The 27360-nt window shown below is 33.2% G+C and overlaps 2 protein-coding genes across 8 annotated transcripts in view; one reads left to right on the top strand and one right to left on the bottom strand.

The window, feature by feature from the left end:
• The window catches only part of LOC149789490 (SOSS complex subunit B2-like), a 44651-nt gene extending 35661 nt beyond the window's left edge, over nt 1-8990 (bottom strand). The window contains exons 1-2 of one of the 2 annotated variants that reach the window (XM_089971516.1): nt 8868-8990; nt 1945-2045 (exon numbers count right to left, since the gene is read on the bottom strand). In XM_089971516.1, the coding sequence (XP_089827642.1) occupies nt 1945-2038 (94 nt within the window). In that variant the 5' untranslated portion in view covers nt 2039-2045; nt 8868-8990. Of the gene's footprint in view, nt 1-1944; nt 2046-8183; nt 8322-8867 lie in introns of those variants that run through there. The other variant, XM_089971517.1, reaches the window with a different exon arrangement.
• Nucleotides 8980-25717, top strand: LOC149789491 (uncharacterized). 6 transcript variants are annotated; one of them, XM_089971510.1, is made up of 15 exons: nt 8980-9113; nt 9962-10001; nt 10915-11097; nt 11644-11802; nt 13239-13365; nt 14007-14099; nt 15860-15900; nt 16774-17242; nt 18689-18830; nt 19414-19698; nt 21174-21331; nt 21908-22369; nt 23356-23436; nt 23866-23991; nt 24783-25717. In XM_089971510.1, exons 2-15 carry the CDS (start codon nt 9972-9974, stop codon nt 24971-24973), a joined length of 2547 nt encoding a protein of 848 aa, XP_089827636.1. In that variant the 5' UTR covers nt 8980-9113; nt 9962-9971; the 3' UTR covers nt 24974-25717. The 6 variants fall into 6 exon arrangements, with proteins under 6 accessions (XP_089827636.1, XP_089827635.1, XP_089827637.1 ...); XM_089971509.1 differs by having other exon boundaries at nt 8985-9120; XM_089971511.1 differs by having other exon boundaries at nt 8985-9120; nt 18716-18830.
• The last annotated feature ends 1643 nt before the right edge of the window (nt 25718-27360 follow it).

The raw sequence follows: 27360 nt of genomic DNA on the forward strand, positions 1-27360 counted from the left end.
TATATTTCAATACAAATGACTGGCAATATCCATCATATATATTTCAATACAAATGACTGGCAATACCCATCATATATATTTCAATCCAAATGACTGGCAATACCCATCATACATATTTCAATGCAAAAGACTGGCAATACCCATCATACATATATTTCAATGCAAATGACTGGCAATACCCATCATATATATTTCAATACAAATGACTGGCAATACCCATCATACATATTTCAATGCAAATGACTGGCAATACCCATCATACATATATTTCAATGCAAATGACTGGCAATACTCATCATACATTTTTATATACAAATGACTGGCAATACCCATCATACATATATTTCAATACAAATGACTGGCAATATCCATCATATATATTTCAATACAAATGACTGGCAATACCCATCATATATATTTCAATCCAAATGACTGGCAATACCCATCATACATATTTCAATGCAAAAGACTGGCAATACCCATCATACATATATTGAAATGCAAATGACTGGCAATACCCATCATATATATTTCAATACAAATGACTGGCAATACCCATCATATATATTTCAATGCAAATGACTGGCAATACCCATCATACATATATTTCAATGCAAATGACTGGCAATACTCATCATACATATTTATATACAAATGACTGGCAATACCCATCATATATATTTCAATGCAAATGACTGGCAATACCTATCATACATGTATTGAAATGCAAAAGACTGACAATACCCATTATATATATTTCAATACAAATGACTGACAATACCCATCATACATATTTCAATGCAAATGACTCGCAATACCCATCATACATATATTTCAATGCAAATGACTGGCAATACCCATCATACATAATTTCAATACAAATGACTGGCAATACCCATCATATATATTTCAATACAAATGACTGGCAATACCCATCATACATATATTGAAATGCAAATGACTGGCAATACCCATCATACATAATTTCAATACAAATGACTGGCAATACCCATCATACATATTTCAATGCAAAATGACTGGCAATACCCATCATACATATTTCAATGCAAAATGACTGGCAATACCATCATACATATTTCAATACAAATGACTGGCAATACCCATCATACATATTTCAAAACAAAATGACTGGCAATACCCATCATACTTATTTCAATACAAAATGACTGGCAATACCCATCACTCATATTTCAAAACAAAATGACTGGCAATACCCATCATACATATTTCAAAACAAAATGACTGGCAATACCCATCATACTTATTTCAATCCAAAATGACTGGCAATACCCAGCTCTACTCAGGTACGTTACATATGGTAACTTATAATCAGTAGCGTATTTACAAATATACTGTACACCTATAATCATTAGAGCATTTACAAATATACTGTCCACTTATAATCAGTAGTGTATTTACAAATTATCTACAAATATAATGAATAATCATTAGTGTATTTACAAATATACTGTACACTTATAATCATGAGTAGTGTATTTATAAATATACTGCACTTATAATCATGACTAGTGTATTTACAAATATACTGTACACTTATAATCATGAGTAGTGTATTTACAAATATACTGCACTTATAATCATAAATAGTGTATTTACAAATATACTGTACACTTTTAAACATGAGCAGTGTATTTACAAATATACTGTACACTTATAATCATGAGTAGTGTATTTACAAATATACTGCACTTATAATCATAAATAGTGTATTTACAAATATACTGTACACTTTTAAACATGAGCAGTGTATTTACAAATATACTGCACTTATAATCATAAATAGTGTATTTACAAATATACTGTACACTTTTAATCATGAGCAGTGTATTTACAAATATATTGTACACATATAATTATGAGTAGTATATTTACAAATATAATTTACACAAATTTCAAACATACCTATTTCCAGGACAATGAAAACCACATTCAAGTTTTTAAGACCAGGGCGAATGTCCTTGATACACAGATACTGTAGCTGTTCTTGATTAGACATCTAGATCCTAGAAAATAAAAAAGACTGATGAGTATTCATCAAACATCAGTGGTTATCATAGAAATAATAATCCCTATGTAAAGTTTATCGAGAATTCGCTTAATGGTATGAATGTACCATTACATCTACTGACACAGCATTTATCAAGCATTCCGTCAATGGTATGAATGTACCATTACATCTACTGACACAGCATTTATCAAGCATTCCGTCAATGGCATGAATGTACCATTACATCTACTGACACAGCATTTATCAAGTATTCTGTCAATGGCATGAATGTACCATTACATCTACTGACACAGCATTTATCAAGTATTCTGTCAATGGCATGAATGTACCATTACATCTACTGACACAGCATTTATCAAGTATTCTGTCAATGGCATGAATGTACCATTACATCTACTGACACAGCATTTATCAAGCATTCTGTCAATGGTATGAAGGTACCATCACATCTACTGACACAGCATTTATCAAGTATTGTCACTGGTATGAATGTACCATCACATCAACTGACGCAGCATTTATCATGTATTCTTTAATTGCTATGAATGTACCATCACATCTACCAACACAGCATTTATCATGTATTCTTTTAATTGCTATGAATGTACAATCACATCTACCAACAAAGCATTTATCATGTATTCTCTTAATGCTATAAATGTACCATCACAAACACTGACACAACATTCTTTTAATGCTATGAATGTACCAATACTAACAAAGTATTTATGAGGCAATTTTTCAAAAGTTTTAACGTACTACTAGATCTACTGACACAGCATTAATACATCATTCTTTTGTGGCATTCATGTACCTTCACATTCTACTGACAGCATTTATCAAGCATTCTTTTAATGGTATGAACATACCATCAGAACTAATGACACAGCATTAAGCATTCTTCTGTGGCATGCATGTACCTTTGCGTCTACTGACATAGCATTTATCACGCATTCTTCTGTGGCATGCATGTACCTTTGCATCTACTGACATAGCGTTTAACAAGCATTCTTCTGTGGCATGCATGTACCTTTGCATCTACTGACATAGCATTTATCAAGCATTCTTCTGTGGCATGCATGTACCTTCACATAAATTACACAGCGTTTATCAAGCATTCTTTTATGGCATGAATGTACCTTCACATTCTACTGATAGCATTTTTCAAGCATTCTTTTGTGGCATTCTTTTGTGGCATGCATGTACCTTCACATTCTACTGACAGCATTTATCAAGCATTCTTTTAATGGTATGAACGTACCATCAGAACTAATGACACAGCATTAAGCATTCTTCTGTGGCATGCATGTACCTTTGCATCTACTGACATAGCATTTATCAAGCATTCTTCTGTGGCATGCATGTACCTTCACATTCTACTGACAGCATTTATCAAGCATTCTTTTGTGGCATGCATGCACCTTCACATTCTACTGACAGCATTTATCAAGCATTCTTTTGTGGCATGCATGTACCTTCACATTTTACCGACAGCATTTATCAAGCATTCTTTTGTGGCATGAATGTACCTTCACATTCTACTGACAGTATTTATCAAGCATTCTTTTGTGGCATGCACGTACCGTCACATTCTACTGATAGTATTTATCAAGCATTCTTTTGTGGCATGCATGTATACCGTCACATTCTACCAACAGTATTTATCAAGCATTCTTTTGTGGCATATATGTACCTTCACATTCTACTGACAGCATATATCAAGCATTCTTTTGTGGCATGAATGTACCTTCACATTCTACTGACAGCATTTATCAAGCATTCTTTTGTGGCATGTATGTACCTTCACATTCTACCGACAGTATTTATCAAGCATTCTTTTGTGGCATGCATGTACCTTCACATTCTACTGACAGCATTTATCAAGCATTCTTTTGTGGCATATATGTACCTTCACATTCTACTGACAGCATTTATCAAGCATTCTTTTGTGGCATGCATGTACCTTCACATTCTACTGACAGCATTTATCAAGCATTCTTTTGTGGCATGCATGTACCGTCACATTCTACTGACAGCATTTATCAAGCATTCTTTTGTGGCATGCATGTATCTTCACATTCTACTGACAGCATTTATCAAGCATTCTTTTGTGGCACGTATGTACCTTCACATTCTACTGACAGCATGTATCAAGCATTCTTTTGTGGCATGAATGTACCTTCACATTCTAATGACAGCATTTATCAAGCATTCTTTTGTGGCACGCATGTACCTTCACATTCTACTGACAGCATTTATCAAGCATTCTTTTGTGGCATGAATGTACCTTCACATTCTACTGACAGCATTTATCAAGCATTCTTCTGTGGCATGCATGTACCTTCATATTCTACTGATACAGCGTATTTCTACTTGATATTCACTTATCAATATGCCTCCTAAATTTTTTGATCCCTAGTCTTAATGTAAAGTATTAGTAGACAGCATATTGGGTAAAGAGTCAGGAACAGTTAGTACTTGTAGTAACATAACAGTAGATTACCTTTGTGACACTCAGAACATTCATGAGCAAGAATGAATTAAGTTTGCACTGGACAAAATTATGCCCCATGCAAAAACCTTTGGTGCCCCCACCCTCAGAAAAAAAACACAGCAAACTGCTTATTTTTTAAATGTTTAAACAGTTATAAGAATAACTACAAATCATAGGTATTTAATGAAAACACCGTATGTTTAAGTAAAATACAGAACAAAAGAACCTGAGCCATGAAATTGCACCAACACCCCCAAATTTGGCACTCGTGTCAGTTGCCTGTATTGTCTGCCTCTTATGATGACCCTGTTAATCAGTACTTTTATTTTGTGACCATTGGCAACAAAACAATTACCATGGTAAGGCATGCCAGACAAACAAGGGATACAGTGCCTGATCTGTGAAACATGCTATTATATTCTCTACCTGGATTCAAGAAACTTACAAAGCAGTATCTTAATTCTTGTGCTATCGCTGCCTTGAGGGTATACAAGTTTTCTGGCAGTACTTGTAAAGGCAGCACTCACTTTGTTTTCATGCTGACAATCCTTTGGACTGAGCCACAAATACATGTACTTTTTCAGTGCCAAGCAAAGGTCAGCCTCCCCAGTAAATAACTGACATTAATCCCATTGCTTGTTTTCCCTTAGTTGTTACAACTCTTTGATTTGGTACAGTGGCAAGTTATTTTATTTTGTTGCCATGTGTTCAGTTGCAACCTTTAATAGATTCACAAATTGTATGATCAAAGTTAGCTATAAAACTCAAGCTCAGTCTCTGAATAATCATCCACACATGACAGTGAGGCCAAGTAAAGGGAGTCAGATGATAGTTATGATAACTAGACCACAACGATTTAGTAGACAATGGATTTTATAACTTTATCAGACAATGAGAACAAATTCTTTGACTTCGTATCAGATGACATTAGATAGTGATATTTACAGGATACTATAAATTAAAAACTGTGAACTTAAACTTTAGGTTTGTACACATTTGTTACAATTACACATTTGTTACAATTACCCTTTGGTCAGGTAACCAGGTAACATCATTAGGACTGACATGTACCCGGCAAAAGTGTTCAAAAATGTTGATAGCTTTAATGCTACCATTACTGCCTTGAGCATCTTATAACACTGTATCTGTGTTTCCAATTAGTACAGGCTAAAATAAGTCTTTATTACAACTCATTTCTTGCTTCAACCATTCAAGAATGGAATACATTATTTATTGAGACTTGTCAAATAGACTCATTAACAAATTCAAAAGCACATTAAATACACACAACTTATATTCCAAAATACTTTCATACAGCTAGAAGTAAATTTAAATTTTAAATTCTTCAGGCCTGACTTAGAACAAACTGCAGTTCACTTAATCAACATTTATTTACAAAGAAAATATTCAGATCTCTGCTTTGTACAGTTAGAGATGTGGATCTGTAGCAAGTACACATTGCTACTTTTTGTGTCTATTACCAATTACAATGCATGAACTGTTGCAGTTCCTCACACAATATGGTAATCTAACTTTAAATATTTTCTTGTGGTGATACAATGCTGTTGTATGAAGTCTACATTCGTATTTTAAATGCCATTCATAAATTTATTGAAAAGTCAAAATGATTAACTGAAACATACATTCTAATGTCAGGCATGCACTTCCACAGGTCAAAGACAACTCTTAAACAGCAATTGCCCTAATTTTAAAAAAATGTTAAGCCATCGCCTCTGCAATGATGAGCACTGTTCACTTTAAATCTCACTTTTTGTTCCTTTTCATTTTTTTTTCACTTTCTTTTCTTTTCTCCCTATTTCTCAACTTTCTAGAGTATACAATGTTTAACACATTTTAATGGACAATTTCTCATGTTAACTTTATTCCTTTCTTTATTTTTGTCCTTATCCTGGGGACTCTTCACTTTGATTGTTACAAAATTTAGTCTTTTGTCATGGAAACTTAATATCATCTACCAAATATTTATATATATTTCAAATTCTTGCATCATAAAAGTAGAACATTATAAACCATTGGCTTAAGTCTGAACTGATTTGATTTGCAGGACAAGACTGACGTACTGGCAACCACATCAACACAGGTTGGTCCTAACATCCACAAAGACAAGACCAAGATCCTCAAGATCAATTATGTCATTAACAACCCAGTCACACTGCATGGAAGTCCACTGTAAGAGGTGAAGTCCTTCACATACCTGGGCAGCATTATCAACCAGCAGGGTAGCACATACACATATGTCAAGGCAAGGATCGGAAAGGTGAGAACAGTGTTCATACAGCTCAAGAACATCTGGAGCTCCAAAGAAATTTCCTTGACTACCAAGATCAGACTGTTCAACTCCAACATGAAGTCAGTCCTACTGTATGGAGCAGAGACAGCTGGAGAACCACTAAGTCTACCATAAAGAGAGTTCAGACCTTCATCAACAGCTGCCAAAGAAGAGTTCTCCTGATCTGCTAGCCAGACACCATCATCACCTCTGTTTCCGGTAGATCAAGAAGAGAAGGTGGAATTGGATAGGACACATGCTATGTAAGCTGCCAACCAACATCACCAGACAGGCATTGAGGTGGAACTCTCAAGGCAAGCGGAGAAGGGGCCAACCAAGAAACACCTGGTGACGGGACCTTGAAGCGGACATCACTAAGCTGGGTCACACCTGAAGTTAGCTCAAAGGAATGGCACAGGACAGAAGTCTCTGGCGATCTTTTGTGGGTGGCCTATACCCCAGCAGGGGTGACAGGCATAACTGACTGACTTAAGTCTGAATTAATGACATCCTATACCGTACCTCTCATGATCTCCAATTTCAAATTTAGGAAATAACATTTTTTTAAACTAAACTGATCTTCATGGTCACTGGAGGGAAATGTGACTCCTCCCTACAAATGTAACCAAGCCTGAATCCTGTTAATATGTCACTACACAAAGGCTGGTTAGAAAGACCACATAATTAGCAGACTATGACCAGAAATGGACTTTTTCAATTGATTGTCATTCTTTTAACAACACATTATAAAATAAATGTAAAACACTGCAGTTTTTAATTTCCAAATATGGGTAGAGCATTGTAATAAATCAAGCAAATTTATATTTACATCATTTTCTTCTTCCACACTTCTCCCATTTTTCTTAACCTTACTTGATGCCTGAAATAATTTATTTTCAAACCAAATGCCAATGAAAAAGTATATGCTAGAAAAAATAGTCATACCATTTATTTAGGCAACATTTAAAAACAACTACCAACACCATTCTGTCACAATTCGAGTGACACAGTAAATAAAAAATATGTCACAGTATTGTGTTTCTTTGTTTACAGCAGATTAACGAGTACGTTATCCTCGAAAACGTGTTATTCCATGTAAAACATCAAAATTAACATGGAGTTTAAGCATCGACTATAAAATATGATTAAGTCATATAAAATCTGTGCTATAGTCATCTAAAATCTGTGCTATAAATACAGAACTTCTTTTATGTATTTATTGTTAAAGTGAAAAATGAACGAGAATACCAAGTAACTATTCTATAGATCAACCAAGTCAAACTTCGACACAGTAGTACCTATATGGGAGCGTGATTGGATTTCGTTGTTTGTTTGCGTTATAAGTTTACCTTCGTGTATAAGCAATATTTCTTCTTATATTTCGCGCCCTATGTTAACTGTGTTACGTAAAATAATTTTTTACAAAATGATAAAAGTTCTTAGTTAAAACACTATGACCGGAACACAAGTGGCACATATGTCTAGTACGTGTGACTGTAACGTTCACAATCATGGTACCAAAGGCGCTCATTGGAATATTATCAATGCTTTCTCTCTCTCTCTCTCTCTCTCTCTCTCTCTCATTTGACTTTAATACAAACACACTTTCTTTGAAAAGTAAAAACCAAAGCCGTTCCTTATCGCAAATTAAAGATTCGTTTATTTTTATTTTTTGGTATTTTATTTTTCCATTAAAAAGCTGTGTCCCTAATAATTTTTAAAAAATATAAATTCACTCATCTATGAATAGAAAATACTATAGCTCATCATCAATTTTGAAAAGTATAATACATTTTAAGTATCTGAAGTTAGTTGGCACACTATACGACCATTTAAAAATAAACATGGCTCGCAGATTCCAACAGACTGATCTTATAAGATGAATTAATTATGTTTACCAAGTCCATGTATTTTCATTTGACCCATAACATTATAGAATGTGAAGACTTTCCAACAGAAAAGGTAGTCTAACTGTAAACAAGAATGACACTAAACTAAAATGTTTACGTTAAAACATGTTAATTAAAACTTACACTCATGGCAATCTTCAATCATGGACAGTTGTTGTTGTTGTAGGGTTTAACGCCATTTTGCAGCACACGATAGGGCTATACATGGCGGCCAGTATTAATGGTGGAGGAAGAAGAGGTATATTATTAAACAAATCCCAATACAAGCACCGGACAAAGCACCGGATTCTCATTGGCTCGTTCGCAGGATGTTGTTGACTGGCAAAGCCGCTGAATCACAAGACGCTGAGGAAAAAAATATATAGAAAAGTAAGAGGTAAAATAACGACGATAATTGTTTCAACTAAAGTCTTGCCATTCCAGATTATTTACTGGTCTGCACCTTAACTGTCATCAAGAAACTGACAGATTAAACTTATATATCGCTGTCGTCTGTTACAATTGTGACCGAAATAGGCCACACAAAACAACGGGTCTTATTTAATCATCACAAAATAGGGTAGTAGGAATTTGTTTTATCACAGGCACAGATTGTGACATTACAGCGTACGACATTCAATCCGGATTGTATTGTATCACACCTTTAGGTTGATACCGTCCAAAAATATACTTTAGTATATATTTTGACCCGTGTACTTGGCGCATGTAAATATTGATCTTTGAAAGGAATATAGATGTATTTAGGTTCCACTGAAGCGAATAACTTAAATTTAAATGCATGTAGAACCAAATTCTAAAAATTTACATGTTACCGAAATAATCAGTCTTGAACACATACATGCCCAGTATAAATTTTGCTATATAAAAAAAAACGTTTTACAAATGTGATGCTAATCCACATAAAATATAATGCACAACTTCTCAGATTTTTGCACCATTTCATCATAATTGATATCAAACATTCTAACACAAGGCCTTTCCGATTGTACGATGTGGTCTATGTGCCCTTATACAGACCATTTTCTCTCTCAAAAAGAAATATATGAACAGCTGAATAAATTGAATTTTTGAGAGCATCTGATTATTTAAAATTTCTTTACTAACTTCATTCATTTTGTGTTAAAATTTATGTTAGGTACGCAAACTCAACTGAAATGACAAAATTAAGTAGAATTGGACAACTATTATGTGAATATTTCATATTTTTGCTTTGTCAGATTCCTGAAAATGTCTACTAGTGCAGACAAGTGTTCCAAGGTAAGTTTGTTTTAATACTTCATGTTCAATTTTAATTAGTATATAGGCCAAGTCTGTCTAGTGTCTCATTATAAATTCATGCCATTAAAATTCATCCTTTGAGAAAAAGTAATGATTTTTGCTGCATTTTTACAACCCTGATCATTTTGTCAGTTCCATGAACATTCTATTTATAACAACTTGTAACATATTTTATTGTTCAAAAGTTGTTGCATGGGATTTATTTTAAAAATAGGTTAGTATATGTATGGGTATCATGTTCTTGACATACTAGAACATAGGATTGCAGTAGAGTTTTTTTGTTTTGAGAGAGACTTTCAGTAAAGAATTCATTAAAGAATGGATTGTCAGGTAGGCTGGGTAAAATCCCTCACTAAAAGAGCTGTAGGGTGCTGAAAACAATTTGTAAATTAGTTGGTGATGATACATTCATATATTTATAACATGGTTTTTCTATGTATAATTTTTTTTAAATAATTGAAAACAAAATATAATGCACTGATCAGCAATAATGTTTTCCCTTTTCCAAAACTTTCCTATAGTTAGGTTACATTTTTGGTCATTAAGTAATTACTGTAGAATATGTCTTTATGTCAACATTGTTGAAATTTATTTTGCTGGATAAGGCAAATCAGACACTGGCTGAAAATGAAATGATTATCGTTAAGGTGGGTGATCATTATGCCGGTGTGAACTTTCTATTTTCATTTCTGGTCTTTAGCCATACAGTATTTTATTCTTTTAGTGAAAAATAGTCTGAGATCGCAGCATAAGATTAAATTTTGAATGGCACATAAACTATACAACTTAATGAACAAATACAAATGTGACTTTCAGTTAATAAAAGCTGAGTACCTCTATGAAGATTCTGTTTTGACAGATAATATGCATTATAAATTTGTTTCATTTTTAGCCTGTACAATACAAATGTAGAACAGAGTGGTACAGAGATCCTATCTCTCTTGACGGCACCGTACCATACGACCTTGATAAAATTCCATTGAGGAGGAGACGTCATGTTAAGAGGGAGACAATATCTCCACATGCAACTAGAACAAACAGTTCAGAAATATCAGCCATACTGGAACCGTCACAGGTATATATATATATCTCATCTATTGTTTAATTGCTCAGAAGGGGGCCCCGAGTGGTCTAAAGCGCTCACCAATACAGATCACTGCCGTCTCACCTCTGTCTGCGTGGGTTTGAGTCCAAGGTTTGTCTAGAGTGGGTACGTGGGAAAGCCTGCCAGTAGCTTCTCATGGGTTGGTGGTTCTTCCCTGGGTTTTCCAGAGTTCTTCCTCCACCAGTTATACTGGCTGCCATGTATAGCCTATATTGTGCTGAAAAATGGCATTAAACCCTAAAACAGCTACAAAAACAACAACAATTGCTCAGAAATGTTGCAGTCATTAATTGTTAAGTTCATCTGAACTTGTTACATGTTGTTTCCTTGTCTCACATGATTTTCTTTTCTTTATAAATATGTCAAAATAGAGGTGAGTGTAAGGCATCCCTGTCCAATGGACACACAGAATTATGTTTCCAAATATTTGTTTATTCATCATTTTATCCTTTACATGCTTGAGCCATATGCTTTGTTTAATCAAATTTATATGTAACACTTGCAAATCATTTCCAGACCTTTATCTTAGGAGACATTCCTATTACACCAGATGATGAGGATGAAGGATGGCTTTACAGGCACACATTGAAACATGAGCATGCCTATCAAGAATTGGATGAGAGAATGAAGGTTTTTGCAGTGGCTGGATGGGATGATAGTAAGAAGACTCTACAAGTAGGTTTTACTCCTAGAATATTGGTTGCATTTCATTGTTCTAGAAATAGTTCTTTTGTAATACTATTATCAGTGTTGTCTCTGTTAATAAGTTATGTAATAAATTAGAGGGACCTTATTATAGTGTACCCAGCTGTACTGATAATTAAATTGCTTATGTACAAGGTGAAATACAAAATGTTTTCAATTAAATCTGTCTTAAGTAATCAATTTATGGAATGCAAAAATTATGGCAACATGTGATAGGTAGGTATTTAATGGTGGTTGATTTCAACAGAAATTTTGGTGTATATGACTGTGATTGACATGTAGCAGTGACCTTCCTGTTTTTAAAACAAATATTCAAGATGTATGTTATATACACTGATTTATTCTCATATATAATGCCATTAAACTTTACTTAAATGCATGGATTTTTGTTAGAGAAGATAAGCAATAATGCAGTGGATTGCATTTTTTTGCCAAACCACAGAACAATTTGGCCCTTCAGTGTGAAACTATCATGCTCAAACTGCCTCACTATGTGCTTCCTGCATACATTTTTTTCAAAAGGGACAACCTGATGATCTGTATTCAGGTTGTTTTAAGTACATTTATAGGTTCATTTTTCATTCTGATTTCAAGTGAAGGACATATTTTATAACTTGTTCATTTTCTGCACCAATTGATGATTTCATGAAGCTCTTATAATGCTTGTAATTGCCACCATGATTATGGAATGCAACAGTTGATTTTTACACAGTGACAAATTTATATGTACATATACTTGAAGGTACATTGTAATATTTGGCAGAAAAGTTACTTAAGTTATTTCTACCCAATTTACTGTTTACAGAATGAGTTATTAAGGTTTATTGTATGATGTAGATTGTTCATTGTTGTTGGATAAAGCTTCTTTATTTTTAATTTTGAAATAGTTTTATTAGATTTGAACAATTGTTTTTTTAAATAATTAGAATTTAGTCAGGTTTGGTACTGCATTTGTGATAGGGTCCCCAGGTGACCAAGTGGTCTTAAGTGCTCACCTTTACAGACCACTATTTTGTCACCTCTCTGCGTGGTTTTGAGTATTGTGCTCAATCTGTGTGATTATGTGAGAAAGATGACACTACTTTCTCTTGGCTGGTGGTTCTTACTGGGTTTTCTTAAATTCTTCCTCCATCAGTTGTACTGGCAGCCATGTGTGTCCTATCTTGAACAGAGAGATGGTGTTGAACACAAAACCGCAACACAGAGTGACACCTGTCAACAAGAATGGGTTAAATGACTCAATCTTTTATGATGCGAAAAAACAAATGCAAATCTGGTATGAAACTTGTGTAGATTACAAGTTAAATACACATATAAATAAAGTCCATAAAAGTATGTACTATTTTTGAAAAGATTAATTATGCTATTATGAGCTTCCATGATTACTATTAAATCTTTATCCATAGAGGTCTCTGCCAGTATTGATCAACATCTGTCAAGATACATGTAATGAAGAAGTTTTGTTAACCTGCAGCTGTGACTTGGGACGGGTTTCTTTTTGCAACCTTTTACATCGTGGTCATTCCAGACAAGGTGCAGAACTTCCCTCATATCTCAGAATATTCTTATAAGTAAAGTTTTCTTATATATATATATATATATATATATATATATATATATATATATATATATATATATATATATATATATATTTTTTTTTCATCCAGTACTGATAAAATGATTTTTACTAAAGTAAACAATGTGGAATTAAATGTTACAATAAACCTTATTTGAATCACCACAATATAATTCATTAAATATAAGATATAAGATACTTTTAAACATTTGTAATTATTGTTGCATTTATTAACATAATGTAATACATTTAATTTTGTTCTGCCTACAAAGAAACTATCAGTACTAGTAGATACATAAATTCAATTTCTTACAATTTTATTCATGAACATACCATAAATTAATTAGTTAATAAATCTAATACTTAGGTAATACTGAGTCTTTTGAGGATTTTAGCATTGTACAATATTTTTGCTTTGTTTATTACGTCAAGCTTATATAAGGATAATGACTTGTTAAAAAAAAACACAGATGAAGAATTCTCATTTTGTTATCATGAGCTGTAACATGTTAAGATATTGAATTAAGTCCAATTCTTTAAATTCATTACATGCATTGTGTTAGGACTTTTTTCCAACCATTAGATTTATTACTTTCAGATATAGATTCTTTGCATCCACCCTGCATCCATATCAATGCTTTTAGAGCTGTGTTTAATGAACTACCAGTTTATACAAGTTTAAGCACAGAAGGTAATTAATAGTAAACTTTTTCTGAAACTGTAAAGAAGGTTCTGGAACCCTGAGTGGCAAAGTGGTCTAAAGCGCTCACTGTTACGGATCACCGTCATCTCACCTCTTTATGTGTGGGTTTGAGCCTCGGGCTTGGCCAACAGGCACATGAGAAAGTTTCTAAGTAGCTTCTCAGTGGTTGTTGAATCTTCCATGTGTTCTCCAGGTTCTTCCTCCAGCAGTTATACTGGCCGCCATAGCCTATCATGTGCCAAAAAATGGGATTAAACCCCATAACAAAATGAAAACAGCAAAGAAAGTTCCATATACAAAGATTAAAACTGCATATGTTGTCTATTATTCTTTACCTCACTATTATACCAGCCTTAATAAATGTAAAATAATTTTCTTGTTTGTCTAATATCTTGTATTCATGGTTCATTACAATGTTTCATATTTTCTTTTTCTGCAAATAAATATACTTCAGATTATATTCCTCATGTGTATTTTATGTTCATGCATTTATTCTGTGAAAGTGATCAAGAGTACATAATTTGTTAATCTTTTCACAGGTAGCCACAAATGTTTCCCTTTCTTCATTAATGGATGCTATCTATAACATTATTCATTTTTGTTCATTAACTTCTTTACATCAGTGTTAAAATATTATACTCTAACAGATTGAGAGAAAGCTGTAATAACTTCTTTGCAGTCATCAGAAAGATCAATGTCCAAAATATGTTAATTGAGTTTACCAATTGTGCATTATGTTTTGTCACATACTAACCAATTATGATGCTGTTTTTTTAGAGTTCTGAGCTCTTGGTCTTGCTACCTGCTTTGTTATCAACATTGAATGAGCTATTGTAAATTATGCTGTTGAAAAACTAACATTTCATGGCATGTTTCTGAAAGAAGCTCTTTGAGTATATAAAGCCATTGTCATTTAGTACTCATTTTACAGCTATGTTTTACAGTCTATTTAATTATTACATGAGTATCATATTATTTAGTATTATGTCCTAATCTTTGTATCTGCAATATGTCTCATAACACCCCATGATGTCACAGATGACATCACAATATTATGTACAGCACAGATGCAATGTCTGGCTTTTGTGTATTACATCAGTCGTTTTACGAAACTGATTTTTCATCATGTCACAAATGTGTAGAAGAAATTAGCTTGAAATTTTGAATAATCTATATATTTTACTTAAATTTTTCACCCATGAGATGAAATATAACGTATTCACTCATAGCAAGCAAAGTTTCTTTTTCATTTTTAATCAAACATATTGACTAGCAAGGTTTATTATGGTACAAAGGCTTTTTACTGGATATTACATGATGTGCATGGTTTCTTGTTTATGTTTGGCTGTGGTTTGTGACTATTGGCACAGAAAATATAAGCAGTTATGGTGTCGGATTTTAACTTTGTATGTGGACATAAGGCATCCATCAATACCACTTGGCCATGTATGTATCTAAGAACAACTTTGAATTTTGAGTTTATCTTCTTATCGACTTGGCAGTGAAATAATTGCAGTTGGCTCCAGTGAATTATCACAATTATTCTGCATGGAAAATTCAGTAATTACAGACTATTATAACATAAACCCTTATGGTTTTTTTTGTTTCAGTTGAAATTTATGAATATTATTGAACATTTTCAATCTCTAGCTTGCCTATACTCACAAAAGATTGAAACTTTTCAAATCATTTGATAACTTCTTATTTGACACTTATACTTTTGTAACATTCTCTATATATGCTTTCAGATGACCATGCTTACTTTGAGCAATCCTTCAGGGAATCTGATGTAAGTATTCTACATTCAATTAAATTGCTAATTATAATTTGTGTCATTATTTCATATGTGTCTGCAGTCATTTTATATACTATTTTTGGTACATGTTTCTTTGACCTGTCATATTATTTGTTTTCTTTGTTTCCTGACTAGGTTTTAAATCATTATGCTTGTGTTCCATTGTCACAGTTTCATAAGGTATTTTGCTGCAGGTACTTACATGCTGCAGCATTAACTGAAACTTCACCATTTGCTATTTTCATGACATGGTGCATCATTTGAGCTTAAGACTCAATTTTACATTTTACACACCATTTAAGAGAGTTTCATGCTTTATTTACTATAACATTGGTAACAGTTATTCATATTCGAAAGACCATTATGAAAAACAAATAATCTGTTTTGACTTAAATCTTTACATATTGTTAATGATATAATTTAACCTGAATACAAAATAGTTTGGTGGCATCTATTTGAATGATACCTTGGTCATTATGCTTTCCATTGCATGACATTTCATTTGTATGCCTTGAGATTATTACACATGTTACATATTTTCAATTTATTATGTTGTATTAGCATGAATAACAGTAGGCATGTAATGAATGAATAAATTATTGTCATTATTAAGAAACAGTGATATAGAATGATTTCTTTGACATTATAATCATACTACTTTACAAATTATCAATGACTCAGTGTGAACTCAACATCATCACATATTGTATTATTTCATTTTGAATTCCATATTGAGCACATGCTATCTGATGTAGTATTTCCAAATAATCAATGAACAGTAAATGTCTTTTACATGTCTCTGTTTTGCTGCAGTTTTTCAGCTGAAATTCAAATATATCTATTACTTATTTAATCATATATTTACAGTGTGCAGCTATACAAGAGATTTATTTTGCTCCAAACTGTTTTGCAGTTCATGTACCGTTACATGGTTATGCTGTAATAACAGTTAGAAACAAGTCACTGTTCTGCCTTCAGTGTAAAAAAATATGTCTACATGTGCACAGGGTGGAGAACCTTATTACCGACAGTTTGGACAAAGACATGCCAGATAGTGTGGATCGTATACTTGAATTGTTGGCGTATAAACCAGAGTACAGCCAGTACATGCTAAAAGTAGTATCTAGTAAGAAAATTCCATTTAACCCAGATGAAAACATGAAAACAAAACTATGGCAAAATCCAAAGAATTTATTTCCTGCAGCTGCTGGTATCCTTCAAGCCATACCATTAGATTTACATTGCCCTAAATGCAGTGGTCAACTCCATAATGAGTGCGTAGCTGAAATTAAGCAGTCCACACTCTTCACAAGATATGGTTGTATGCAAGTACAGTGTAAGTATTAACTAAAGGTAATTAATTGTCATTCAGATGTGTAACTGTTACTTGTATATTTTATTTTACAGCTTCAATATCACGTATAAAAATTGCTTATATACCTAAGGAAAATACTGCACACAAAATATTATCAGGACACATCAAAGTTGATGGACATTCTGTTTGAATTGAATTATTAGTTAAGCAACTCAAATTACAAAAATACTCTCTTCTAAGAATAATGGAAGGATCAGTACAATCATGAATTGTGAATCATTTATCTTTTTCTTTAAAACTACAGGTTTTATTCCATGTGAATTGGTTTTACATTCACAATCATAACAGTATAGTCTCATTTATATAAACAGTGTGCATCTGCCAGTTGGTTTTATAGAATGACCATTCAGGAACCATTCTTTCAAATATTTGTAAATTGCAAGCACATCCTTGATGCTGGTTTTTGTCGTCAACTCACCTCAAATCTTATTCTATGCAATTATGCCTATGGATTGTGTTGTTTGCATGGAAGAATATAATGATCATAGATGACCTTTCAAAATAGAATTAAAAATCAATCTCCTTTCATTGAATCACCGTTGGAAGTTTAGGGATTTTAAAAAAAAATCATCTTGCAATAAAGTTAATGATGGCATCTTTTGATAATAACAGTACCACCCGGATTGAATAGTATTAATATTATTTCAATAGATCCACTTCTGTGAACAAGATCCAGATATTCCGAATATAATAAACTCTCCTTTGCATCATGTTTACAATAGAATAACCTCCTATGTTTCAGTATTATTTTCTTCATGGTGAAAATATCTTGTCTGTAGGCTTGTGTGAACAGCTTTGAAAAATAAATGTTACAAAAAACTCACATTGAATATGAAATGAAAAGCAGTGTTCAAATTCCATATTCTAACTTGACAATGCTTGTTTGAAAATGTGACATGTAAGATAGCTGTTCTAAGGCTGTTCTATAATAGCACCAATTAGTTAGAACCAAATTACATAGAAATAATTTGGTTATTGTAACAAAAACTGAGTGTATGTGTTTGGAAATTCTGAATGCTGAATTGCATAGTCATTTTCAGAAATCAAGATGTTGATATTGTGCTAACTGTAGCTTTATTTTATGTGGTCATTTATTATCAGATGATGTTATTAATTTTAACTTTAAACCACAACTGGGCGATAGAGACAGTTCCAGTGTTGTAACTGCCTCACAATGGGCCCCACAGGTATCTTTTTTTGTACTGGTCCACCCCTTTACTGTCAATTATTTTTTTCCTGGTTGGGCCATGCCCCCAGGTAGACTGGGTCCCACAGCTTGACTGTACCTGCTACCACTGTAGTTACATCACTTGACTGTTATTTTTATCTTATATCACATTGACTTTAACTTCATTCAGTTTTTCATTCTTTTTTTTTTTTTTTGTTTCTTTTTTTTTTTGTTTTCAGGCTTTTTTAGATTGTGCTCAATTCCAGATTGTGATGGAAAGCTTCAGTATGATGGGCAAACGGAATGTGTACTCAATATGGAACATTTCCTTGTACATTATGATGTGTTGAGAGATTTCATGTTCCAGTTTCTTTATTCTAGGTATATATTGCTGGGTCAAAAATTATCAATATTTTTTATATTTGAGGCATTCCTATCCATTTTATTGGCAAATTAGGTACATATGTACTTTGACACTATTGGTGCTGGCATGGTATTAAGGAATCTATTCTATTTTCTTTCATTAAACACTGCTATATCAGACAAAAACAGATTTTTACTCAAGGACATTGAGTCTTAATATTTATTTACTGCTCATCTTTCAAGACAGCATTTAAATTTTTTTTTATGCAATCACCTATATATAAATTATAAGGAAATAATTGTATATTTGGATTTTCTTTTTTTTAATTTACAGTTTTGAATTCTGGGCATTATGCTAAAACCCAGTTGTAATATATTTCCAAGCATGATGAAATAATGCTCACATTTTAAATTGTTGATCCTGATTTATAAATATTTTTGTTTAAGATTATTATTATTAATTAATACTTAATTATTGATTATTAATTTCTAATTGCTACCTAAGAATTTGTATGAATTCATTCATGTTTGTTGCACACTTAATTAAGAATGTTGTTTCCTGAATTTGTAATATTTACTTACTCAAAACTTTTTTCTTCAGGTGCACCATGTATGCATTTTACAGTGTGTGGGCTTTGCATCAGCAGGATGCTGGAAATGTTGACTTTCATAAAATGTTTCCATACACCTACTTTCGATTGAGTTGGTTTTCATTTCTTGGTCCATTAGATGTCAACTATGAAGATGGCTTCATATGCATGAATGACATGTGTAGGAGAACACCAAATGTTTTAATATGTGACGGCACCTCACTGGCTTACAGAAAGGTTCATGCTGCGGCCAATGATGGTTACCTAGAAGATAATGGGCCCATTTTATCTGGCAGATGAGTATGACATAGTTGGAGAAAACTTAAGTATCTTGTTGGGATGTATAATGTTGATCATTTTAAAACAAAACACCTAACAAATATCACAGCCTCTTATTTAGCTTATTTATAGTAGGTTGGTACAACAGTATTGACAAGAAATAAAATATTGAAGAGGTATATTTTTCATCATTCCTGTTATTCATCAATCAGTATACCCATCTTAGATCTCATTAGCTGCAGACATTATCACTGTATAAATAGAGAACCATAGTAGGTCAGTTTTTAGAATTTGGTTTTTGTAATACAAGGGTCATGTTTCGTTACCTGCCCAGACCACCCTGGGTTTGAAGCATCTGTATGTCCTTACTAAATTTGTTTTGCTACTGTATTTCCTCTACACAGTATAGCCATTAATATGATAAAAGTGCCATAACAAAAATGCAAAGGATCTATTTCCCCTCGGAATGTTATATATTGGAATGAGAAATGTCTCTGAAAAGCAGATTCCAGATCCACAGAAAGTTCACAATTATTTTTATTTGTTTTCTTAATTGTCTGTGCACAAGTATTTCCTTTTTATGACATATACAGCTTATAATTATGTTTATACATAAATGATTTAAATGTATGAACAAAGTTAAAAATTATAATTAGATATGTCTTTTTCTTTCCTGCGACATCTCTGAACTTAGTTATATGAACTGCATAATATTTTGGGGTCATTTTGACCCTTCATAACATAACGTAGGAAGCACACCCTAAACACCTCAACTATTAATACCATGATCTTGAAAATCTCTCTTGATACATGATTTCTACTAACAACCTCTATAAGCAGCATAGAACATCTCCCCCCCCCCCTTTCTTTTAGAACATTTTGAAGAAGAAAAAAAATCGCAAAAATAAATCACAAGAAACACCAGGCAAATGCAACAAGAAACCAGCAATGTAAAGCAAGCAAGACCGTTCCCAAGCTCTACTTCTAGCTAATGACAGCCAACCATTCAACTGTAAGGGACCTTTATGGACCCACATATTGAGACCAAACTATCAGGGTTCCTTGAATCCATAAAAGCCTGGGGGAGGTGGCACCATTCCCTTCCCCAGGAACAAGTAGCAGGCTGCGGTGCAGTCAGAAAAAAGTGGCACATGCACAATTGTGCGCATGCCACTATAATTAAACTCAACAACAACAACAACCCTTCATTTATTTATCATGGCTTTTTTTACTCATAAATTGGGTATAGGAATGTTTGCATCTTGCTTGCATTGTGTGGATCAGTTATCTCCTGTGCAGCAAGCTTGCATGCTAACCAGATGTATATGTATTCTATTAGTGGACTAGGCCCTGATTCGTATGCAAATTAAATGTTACAATTACAGGTATTTATGCCATCTTGATATGTTATGAAGTGGCATACATGTCATTGTACAGATTTTACGGTTTGAACATAATAATTTTTTCATAGACTCTGTTTTTATCATCCTACTAGTCACAAGGATAGGGTATTCATTGACAGTAAACCAACCCGGGAAATGCTTTTCAGCTATGTGAAAGGAAATTTAGAGGATTTTGATGCCATGAACTCCTTGCTTGTGAAACACCAGCCGTCATTGCTTCCATTCATGGAGTATGTTAGGCAAATAGGTTTGTTTAAGTAACTATTTATCACAAACAGTTTTGTAACATTTGCAACAATTCATTAAAAAACACAATTTATTACAAGTTCACTGCACCGATTTATATTCAAGACATGGCACAAAATCATTCTGACTTTCTAAAGTTTTGTATGCCACATTTATTTCTCATTTTTATTGTGTCCAGAATACTGAATTATTGGATTCAGTTTGAATTGATTGTGCCCATATTCATAGAATTTTTTAGTAGATGCCAGTGTTTTTTATGTTTAGCATATATCCAGCAATTCACAGAAGATGAGACTATGTACCCAGTTTTTAATAAAAATTAGCTCTTTAGAAGGTAATATACATTTATTTTTAATGCCTCCACTGCTTTGATCCATATCAATGAACAAAATTAGAATGACACTAGTGGTGATACATCATTTTCAGTGGTTTGTGGTAAAATTGATGCCATTTTGTTGACCCTGTCTGACAAAGAAGTTTGCTTTAATGACAAAATTTAAGTATGTATTATTATGTTAAATATGTTTTGTGTAGCAGACAAATCTAAACCAAAATGTCATCTTTCCATTTTTCTCAGGAAGCACTGACAAATGCCCTGAAGAATATTCAAAACTGATTAAGCTGTTGGCCAGCCCATCCCCAGTATGTGGCACTTTTCATTATACCTTCATTGATTTGTTAGAGAAAATATTGGAACAAGAAAAGATAACTTTGCCACAAATGAAGGTGCTCCAAGAACACTGTCCTGTGCTCTTTGATATGCTGCAAACTATAGATGATATTCCTTCATTCCTGAAAACAGCATTGAGGGAGGTAATCTGCAAGGTCAAGACAACTTTTGCAAATCACAAGGGTCAAGATACAGGGCTTCCAATGGGACCTGCATCCAGAGATGCCTTTTACCCAGTTCTGCCAGAAGTGTGTAAGAGGGGAAAATATCAATTGGATGGCAAGAAATGGGAGGTACCATTTTGCAGCAAGAAACATGGAAGGCATCCTACACTGTTACCAGGAATATTTACTGTCTTTTGCCAACATGGTATGATGTCATGTGCTTGATTTATTGACGAGTTAATGTTTATCCTTTGTTTCTAATAACAATTATATTTTGTTACCAAATTGAAGTGAGTTCTTTTACTTGACATTTCTCATCATATGCGAGATTGGCTTAAGTGATAATAACAAAATGTATATTCTACAAATTTAGTTCTTGAAAATTATATTTTTTGATTGTTTATCCATTGTTGCTGAATTTGTTCTACATGAATAGTAAAATGCTTGATTTTTGCTGTTTTATATTGAAATACAGTAATATCAGATTTGTTCAGTGCATTGGGGTGTGTGATTTGAATTCTTAACATAGCTTAAACAATTTGTCAGTCATATTGCTTTGATGTCTACAGCGTGGCAGTTTATAGTGATGTCTAGCACTTTGTCATCATACTGCAAACATCAAACATGTGACATCACACCCTGTCACATTATCATGACACCAGGCTGACCAGTCCTAACACTGTCCTCTTAGTGCTGAGTACCAAGTGAGGTGACTGTATGTACCATTCTTATGTCTTTGGTATGACTCGGCTTGGTTTCGAACCCGCTTCCAATGCATATCCTCTAACAACTTAGGCCCCCTCAACCTTCCTTCAGTGCAGTGAGAATATTTTGTCAGTAATTTAACTGACAGAGTGGTACTGCTGACAAGAGGTAAATAATTTTCCATGTAATTGGATTACAGCCTTGTAGATAAGGATTAAGGTTGTTAATAGTTATTTCAGTCATAAAGAGAGTCTTACCAACAACAATTTAGCATCGCCAGTATTATAGATATTAATATGGTAAAATCATTCAAACACAGTACCTATGATCAGTGGTCTCACCACAATAGGCACATGATAGTCTTTTAGCATTTATATGTACCACATGCTTCTGTTGTATAAATGTCCCCAGTTTCTTTTTTCTATCCATATTTTATTTTACACAATCATCTGTCAACATTTTTTAATATGCTGTGGGTTTTTTCAGGTATTTGCTATGGGTACCAGATCATGAAATCGATGGAGTCACCAAACATTCCATTCACATTCCTTAAAACAAGATTTGAAGGTTTTTAGCCTTTCTGATTATACATTTTGATTTCAATCTTTGATGTTTAAGATAAATACTTTTCTTAATAATGTTGGACTTTGTAGTGCATGTGTTGTATCTGAAAATTGTAATGATTTATTAAGAGTATTTGATGATATATTCAACACACAGGAACTAAAGTTCATTTAAATTACATTAGTCACAATTAAAATTTATTACAATTGGACAAACTTATAAGTAAACAGGCTTTAATTATGTTGAGCATACAGTGTGCTTTAGTTTTTTTAATAATATAATTAATTTATATGTGTGTTTACTTATGATAAGAAATTATGGTATCACAGTCACAAAGATAAATTAAATAATGAAAAATCATGATCATGGTGATCTCTAGTTGATGAAGGTGTCTTTCATTGGCTTCATTATTTTGTTTTCTTTTTGTTTCAGTTGCTCCAGAGGCAGTAATTTATGACAATGCCTGCAACTTGCATGCTTACTGTCTCAATAGAGATCCTGTTTTCTTTGCAAGGACACAGTTTGCAGTTGATGCTTTGCATTGGTTTAACCACACTGGTAATGCATTTCTACCTGTATGTTATTGCAGTTGTATGTTCTTCATTCTGATTTTGCTCATGTATTGATGATTTTTAGGGTTGGAAACTATAAAATGCATCACTATGTAAATGCATATCATTTAGTTATATTTCTACAAATGTTTGTGCATATTCAGTCGCTTGACCTATTACAAGCAATGTATGTTTTTTCAGTTTTTTTGAATGAAGTTATAGTTGAGATGTTGTTGTTGATTATAAGAACTAGTTTCATACTTGCTTTAGTGCACACAGTTGACACCAAAACTTTCCAAAAGTTGGTAAGATTGCCATCATCTTCAAAATAAGTTGTATAACATTAAATCTGCATGTATCATTATTTTGTATGTTAAAATCTGTTAAGTTTGCAACTACTGGTAACAATAAACTTTGACATGTTTTTTATTTTTTTCACATCGTGATAGCATTGTTGCAGTTACTTGCATGTAGTTTAATTTTTTTTGCAATAATATCACGAGAAAAGAGCATCATGGGATATCCAGGTGAGCACTCTCATCATTATTCATTTTGTTACACTTTTCATTTAAAAAAGTAATGGTCCTTGATTGATTGAAAACTCTGTCTTACCATTAAGAAAATCTTGTCAACTTTTAATTTCATATTTCTAAGGTAATTATTTCCTGTTTCCTACTTTCAGTACATTTATAAGCATATTTACTACCATTTTTTAGTTTTATTGATCAAATATTCTTTTATATGAACATTTTTGTTTCTTATATTTTAAAAGGTTAGAGCTTTATTTGTACATTTCAGGCTGCTCCATGGGATATGAATCAAAACTTTATCCCAAGTTCAAAAATGTCAACACCCAGATTGTGGAACAAAATAATTCCAAGTTGAAGAAGTTGAAGTCCTCGCTGTCATACATGACTCCACACAATTTTCATGCGTGCTTGCGTTTCTTTCTATGGAACTGCAACAGGGAAATGAAAGCTCATACTTAATTTTTGTTAAATATATGATGATTAACAGTAGGCAACAGTGACATTTTCGATGATCATAATCTTTCAAAAGATTATTATTTAATGTGTACTGAGAAATTTTTAGCTCAGGAAACTGTACTGATTTGTATTGCAAATTAGGGTAAATTCTTTTGGCGTTTTATAGAGAAAAAAAATATGTGATTCATATGTGCTTGTGTTATAACCAGATGTTTTAGTACAAAATAGTTCAGTTAAGATATCTAATTTGTAATGATGTATATGTAATGTTTTATGAAAGCCATCATTGCTGGAGAGATGTGTATAATGGCAGTCTTTTCCTATGTTTACACAGTAATGTGCATGTGGTCAGTTTCATCTGTTCTAACATTATTTTTTTTTCTTAGACTTTTTGTTCTTTGTATAGTCGTTAGCATGAAATTGAATTTAGTAGAAGAATTCAAATATGAAACATATAAGTGTTATATATTTCTTTTGCCTTTCATAGTTGTCAAGGTAATTTTGTCAAATCTAGTCTTTGTTCATGGCACATGCAGTCCCTTTCTTGTATTTTTCCAGATTAATTTATCTACATGAGTAAATGTGACAAATGGTTTTAATGATATCAGTATTTCAGTAGACTATAAGTTTGTTTATTATGGTGATTGCCTTCTGAACTCTGTTTTGTAAGAGCTGTATTGTCATAGTGTATGAACCTTATGTTTTGCAAATATTTAATTACAATATATAAAATCTAAAAAATACAAACCAGTTTGAATTTTTTGTTATTCATTATATTTTCATCTGTAGTACTATCTATCTCCACTCCTCTTTCTGTGTTCAGGAAATATTTGCCACTCTTTTGAGGGAAATTCATTCACGACGTGACATAAAGGGGTAATAAAAAGGACATTAAAAAATTATGTGAAGGTTTCATTTCCTACAAACATACAAGACTGCTTCAGTGGCCTAGTGCTTCGAGTCATGAGTTTGATCCCTGGAAGAGCCATATCCAAAGACTTATAAAAATGGTACTAACAACTGCCTCGCTTGGCACTCAGCATTAAGAGGTTAGTGTTAGGAATGGTCAGCCTGGGGTCAGGATAATGTGACTGGGTGGGACATCATGCGGCATGATTCCCCAGTGCTAGACGTCACTATGAACCACTACTCTACAGACATCATAGCGATATGACTGAAAAGTGGTTAAATCTACATTAAAAATCCAAATCACACACACACACACCTACAAACCTACAAAGCATACTTCTGAAAAATGTATGCCACAATTTGGAATACATTATCAAAAGTATATATGTCTGGTGCTAGGGTCATGGTAATAAATGTTTATGGTGCTTTGGTCAAGGAAGTAAATGTGTCTTGTTCAAAGATCCTGGAAGTGCATAAACCTGATTCTAATATCCAGGAAGTACATACCTCAGGTGCTCAGATCAAGGCAGTACATATATTGGTGATTAGTCTAGGACATGCAAATGTCTGCCCAGAGCTAAGGTCTAGGTAGAACATGTGTCTTGTGCTAAGGTCTAGGAAATACATACATCAAGTGTTACTCTGTGAAGTGCATATAGCTGGTGCTAAGGTCCAGGAAGCACATACATTTGGTTTTAAGTTCAAGGAAGCACATACAGCTGGCGCTAAGGTCAGGAAGCACATACATCTGGTTGTAAGTTCCAGGAAGCAAGTACATCTTTTGCTAAAGTCAGGGAAGCACTAATAATATTCAGGAAGCACATAACATCCGGTGCTCAGGTCAAGGAAGTATGTATGTCTTTTGCTCAGGTCTAGGAAGTACATGTGTTTGGAACTAAGTTCTAGGAAGTACATATGCCTGGTGCTAATAAATCCAGGAAGTACAAAAATGTGGTTCTAAAGTCCAGGAAGTACATACCTCTTGTGCTCAGGTCTAGGAAGTACATACATCTGCTGATAAGTTCTAGTAAGTAGATATGTCTTATGCTAAGGTAGTGGAAGTAAATACCAATGGTGCTTATGTATAAGAAGTACCTTCATCTGGTGCTAATATCCAGGAAGTGTACATCCCATGTGTTTAGACACAGAAAGGAGCAAAATCGTCAAGTTTCGTAAAACTTAAACAGTTCAGTTGTCAAATTCAAAAATGAAAATGTGAGAGGAAAGTATAGTATTATGAAATGAATCAAATTAATCCTTATAAAGGTCTATGAAAGTACAAAAAGAATTAAAACTTCCTTATAAATTTAAAAGCCAGAAATGTACTGGTCCTCCAAGAACCATAATGTCATCAACCCTAACCTTATCACAGTTCCAGGATAATATTATAGTCCAAAATGAACACTATTTCAACTCAACATTCCCCCAAACAAGTTTCCTCTTTAATGAGTTCTAAGTACAGCATCAAACACATCTGCAGA

Source organism: Sinohyriopsis cumingii, chromosome 10 (genome assembly GCF_028554795.1).
Source record: "Sinohyriopsis cumingii isolate HCF-2022 chromosome 10, ASM2855479v2, whole genome shotgun sequence".
Lineage (NCBI taxonomy): Eukaryota > Metazoa > Mollusca > Bivalvia > Unionida > Unionidae > Sinohyriopsis > Sinohyriopsis cumingii.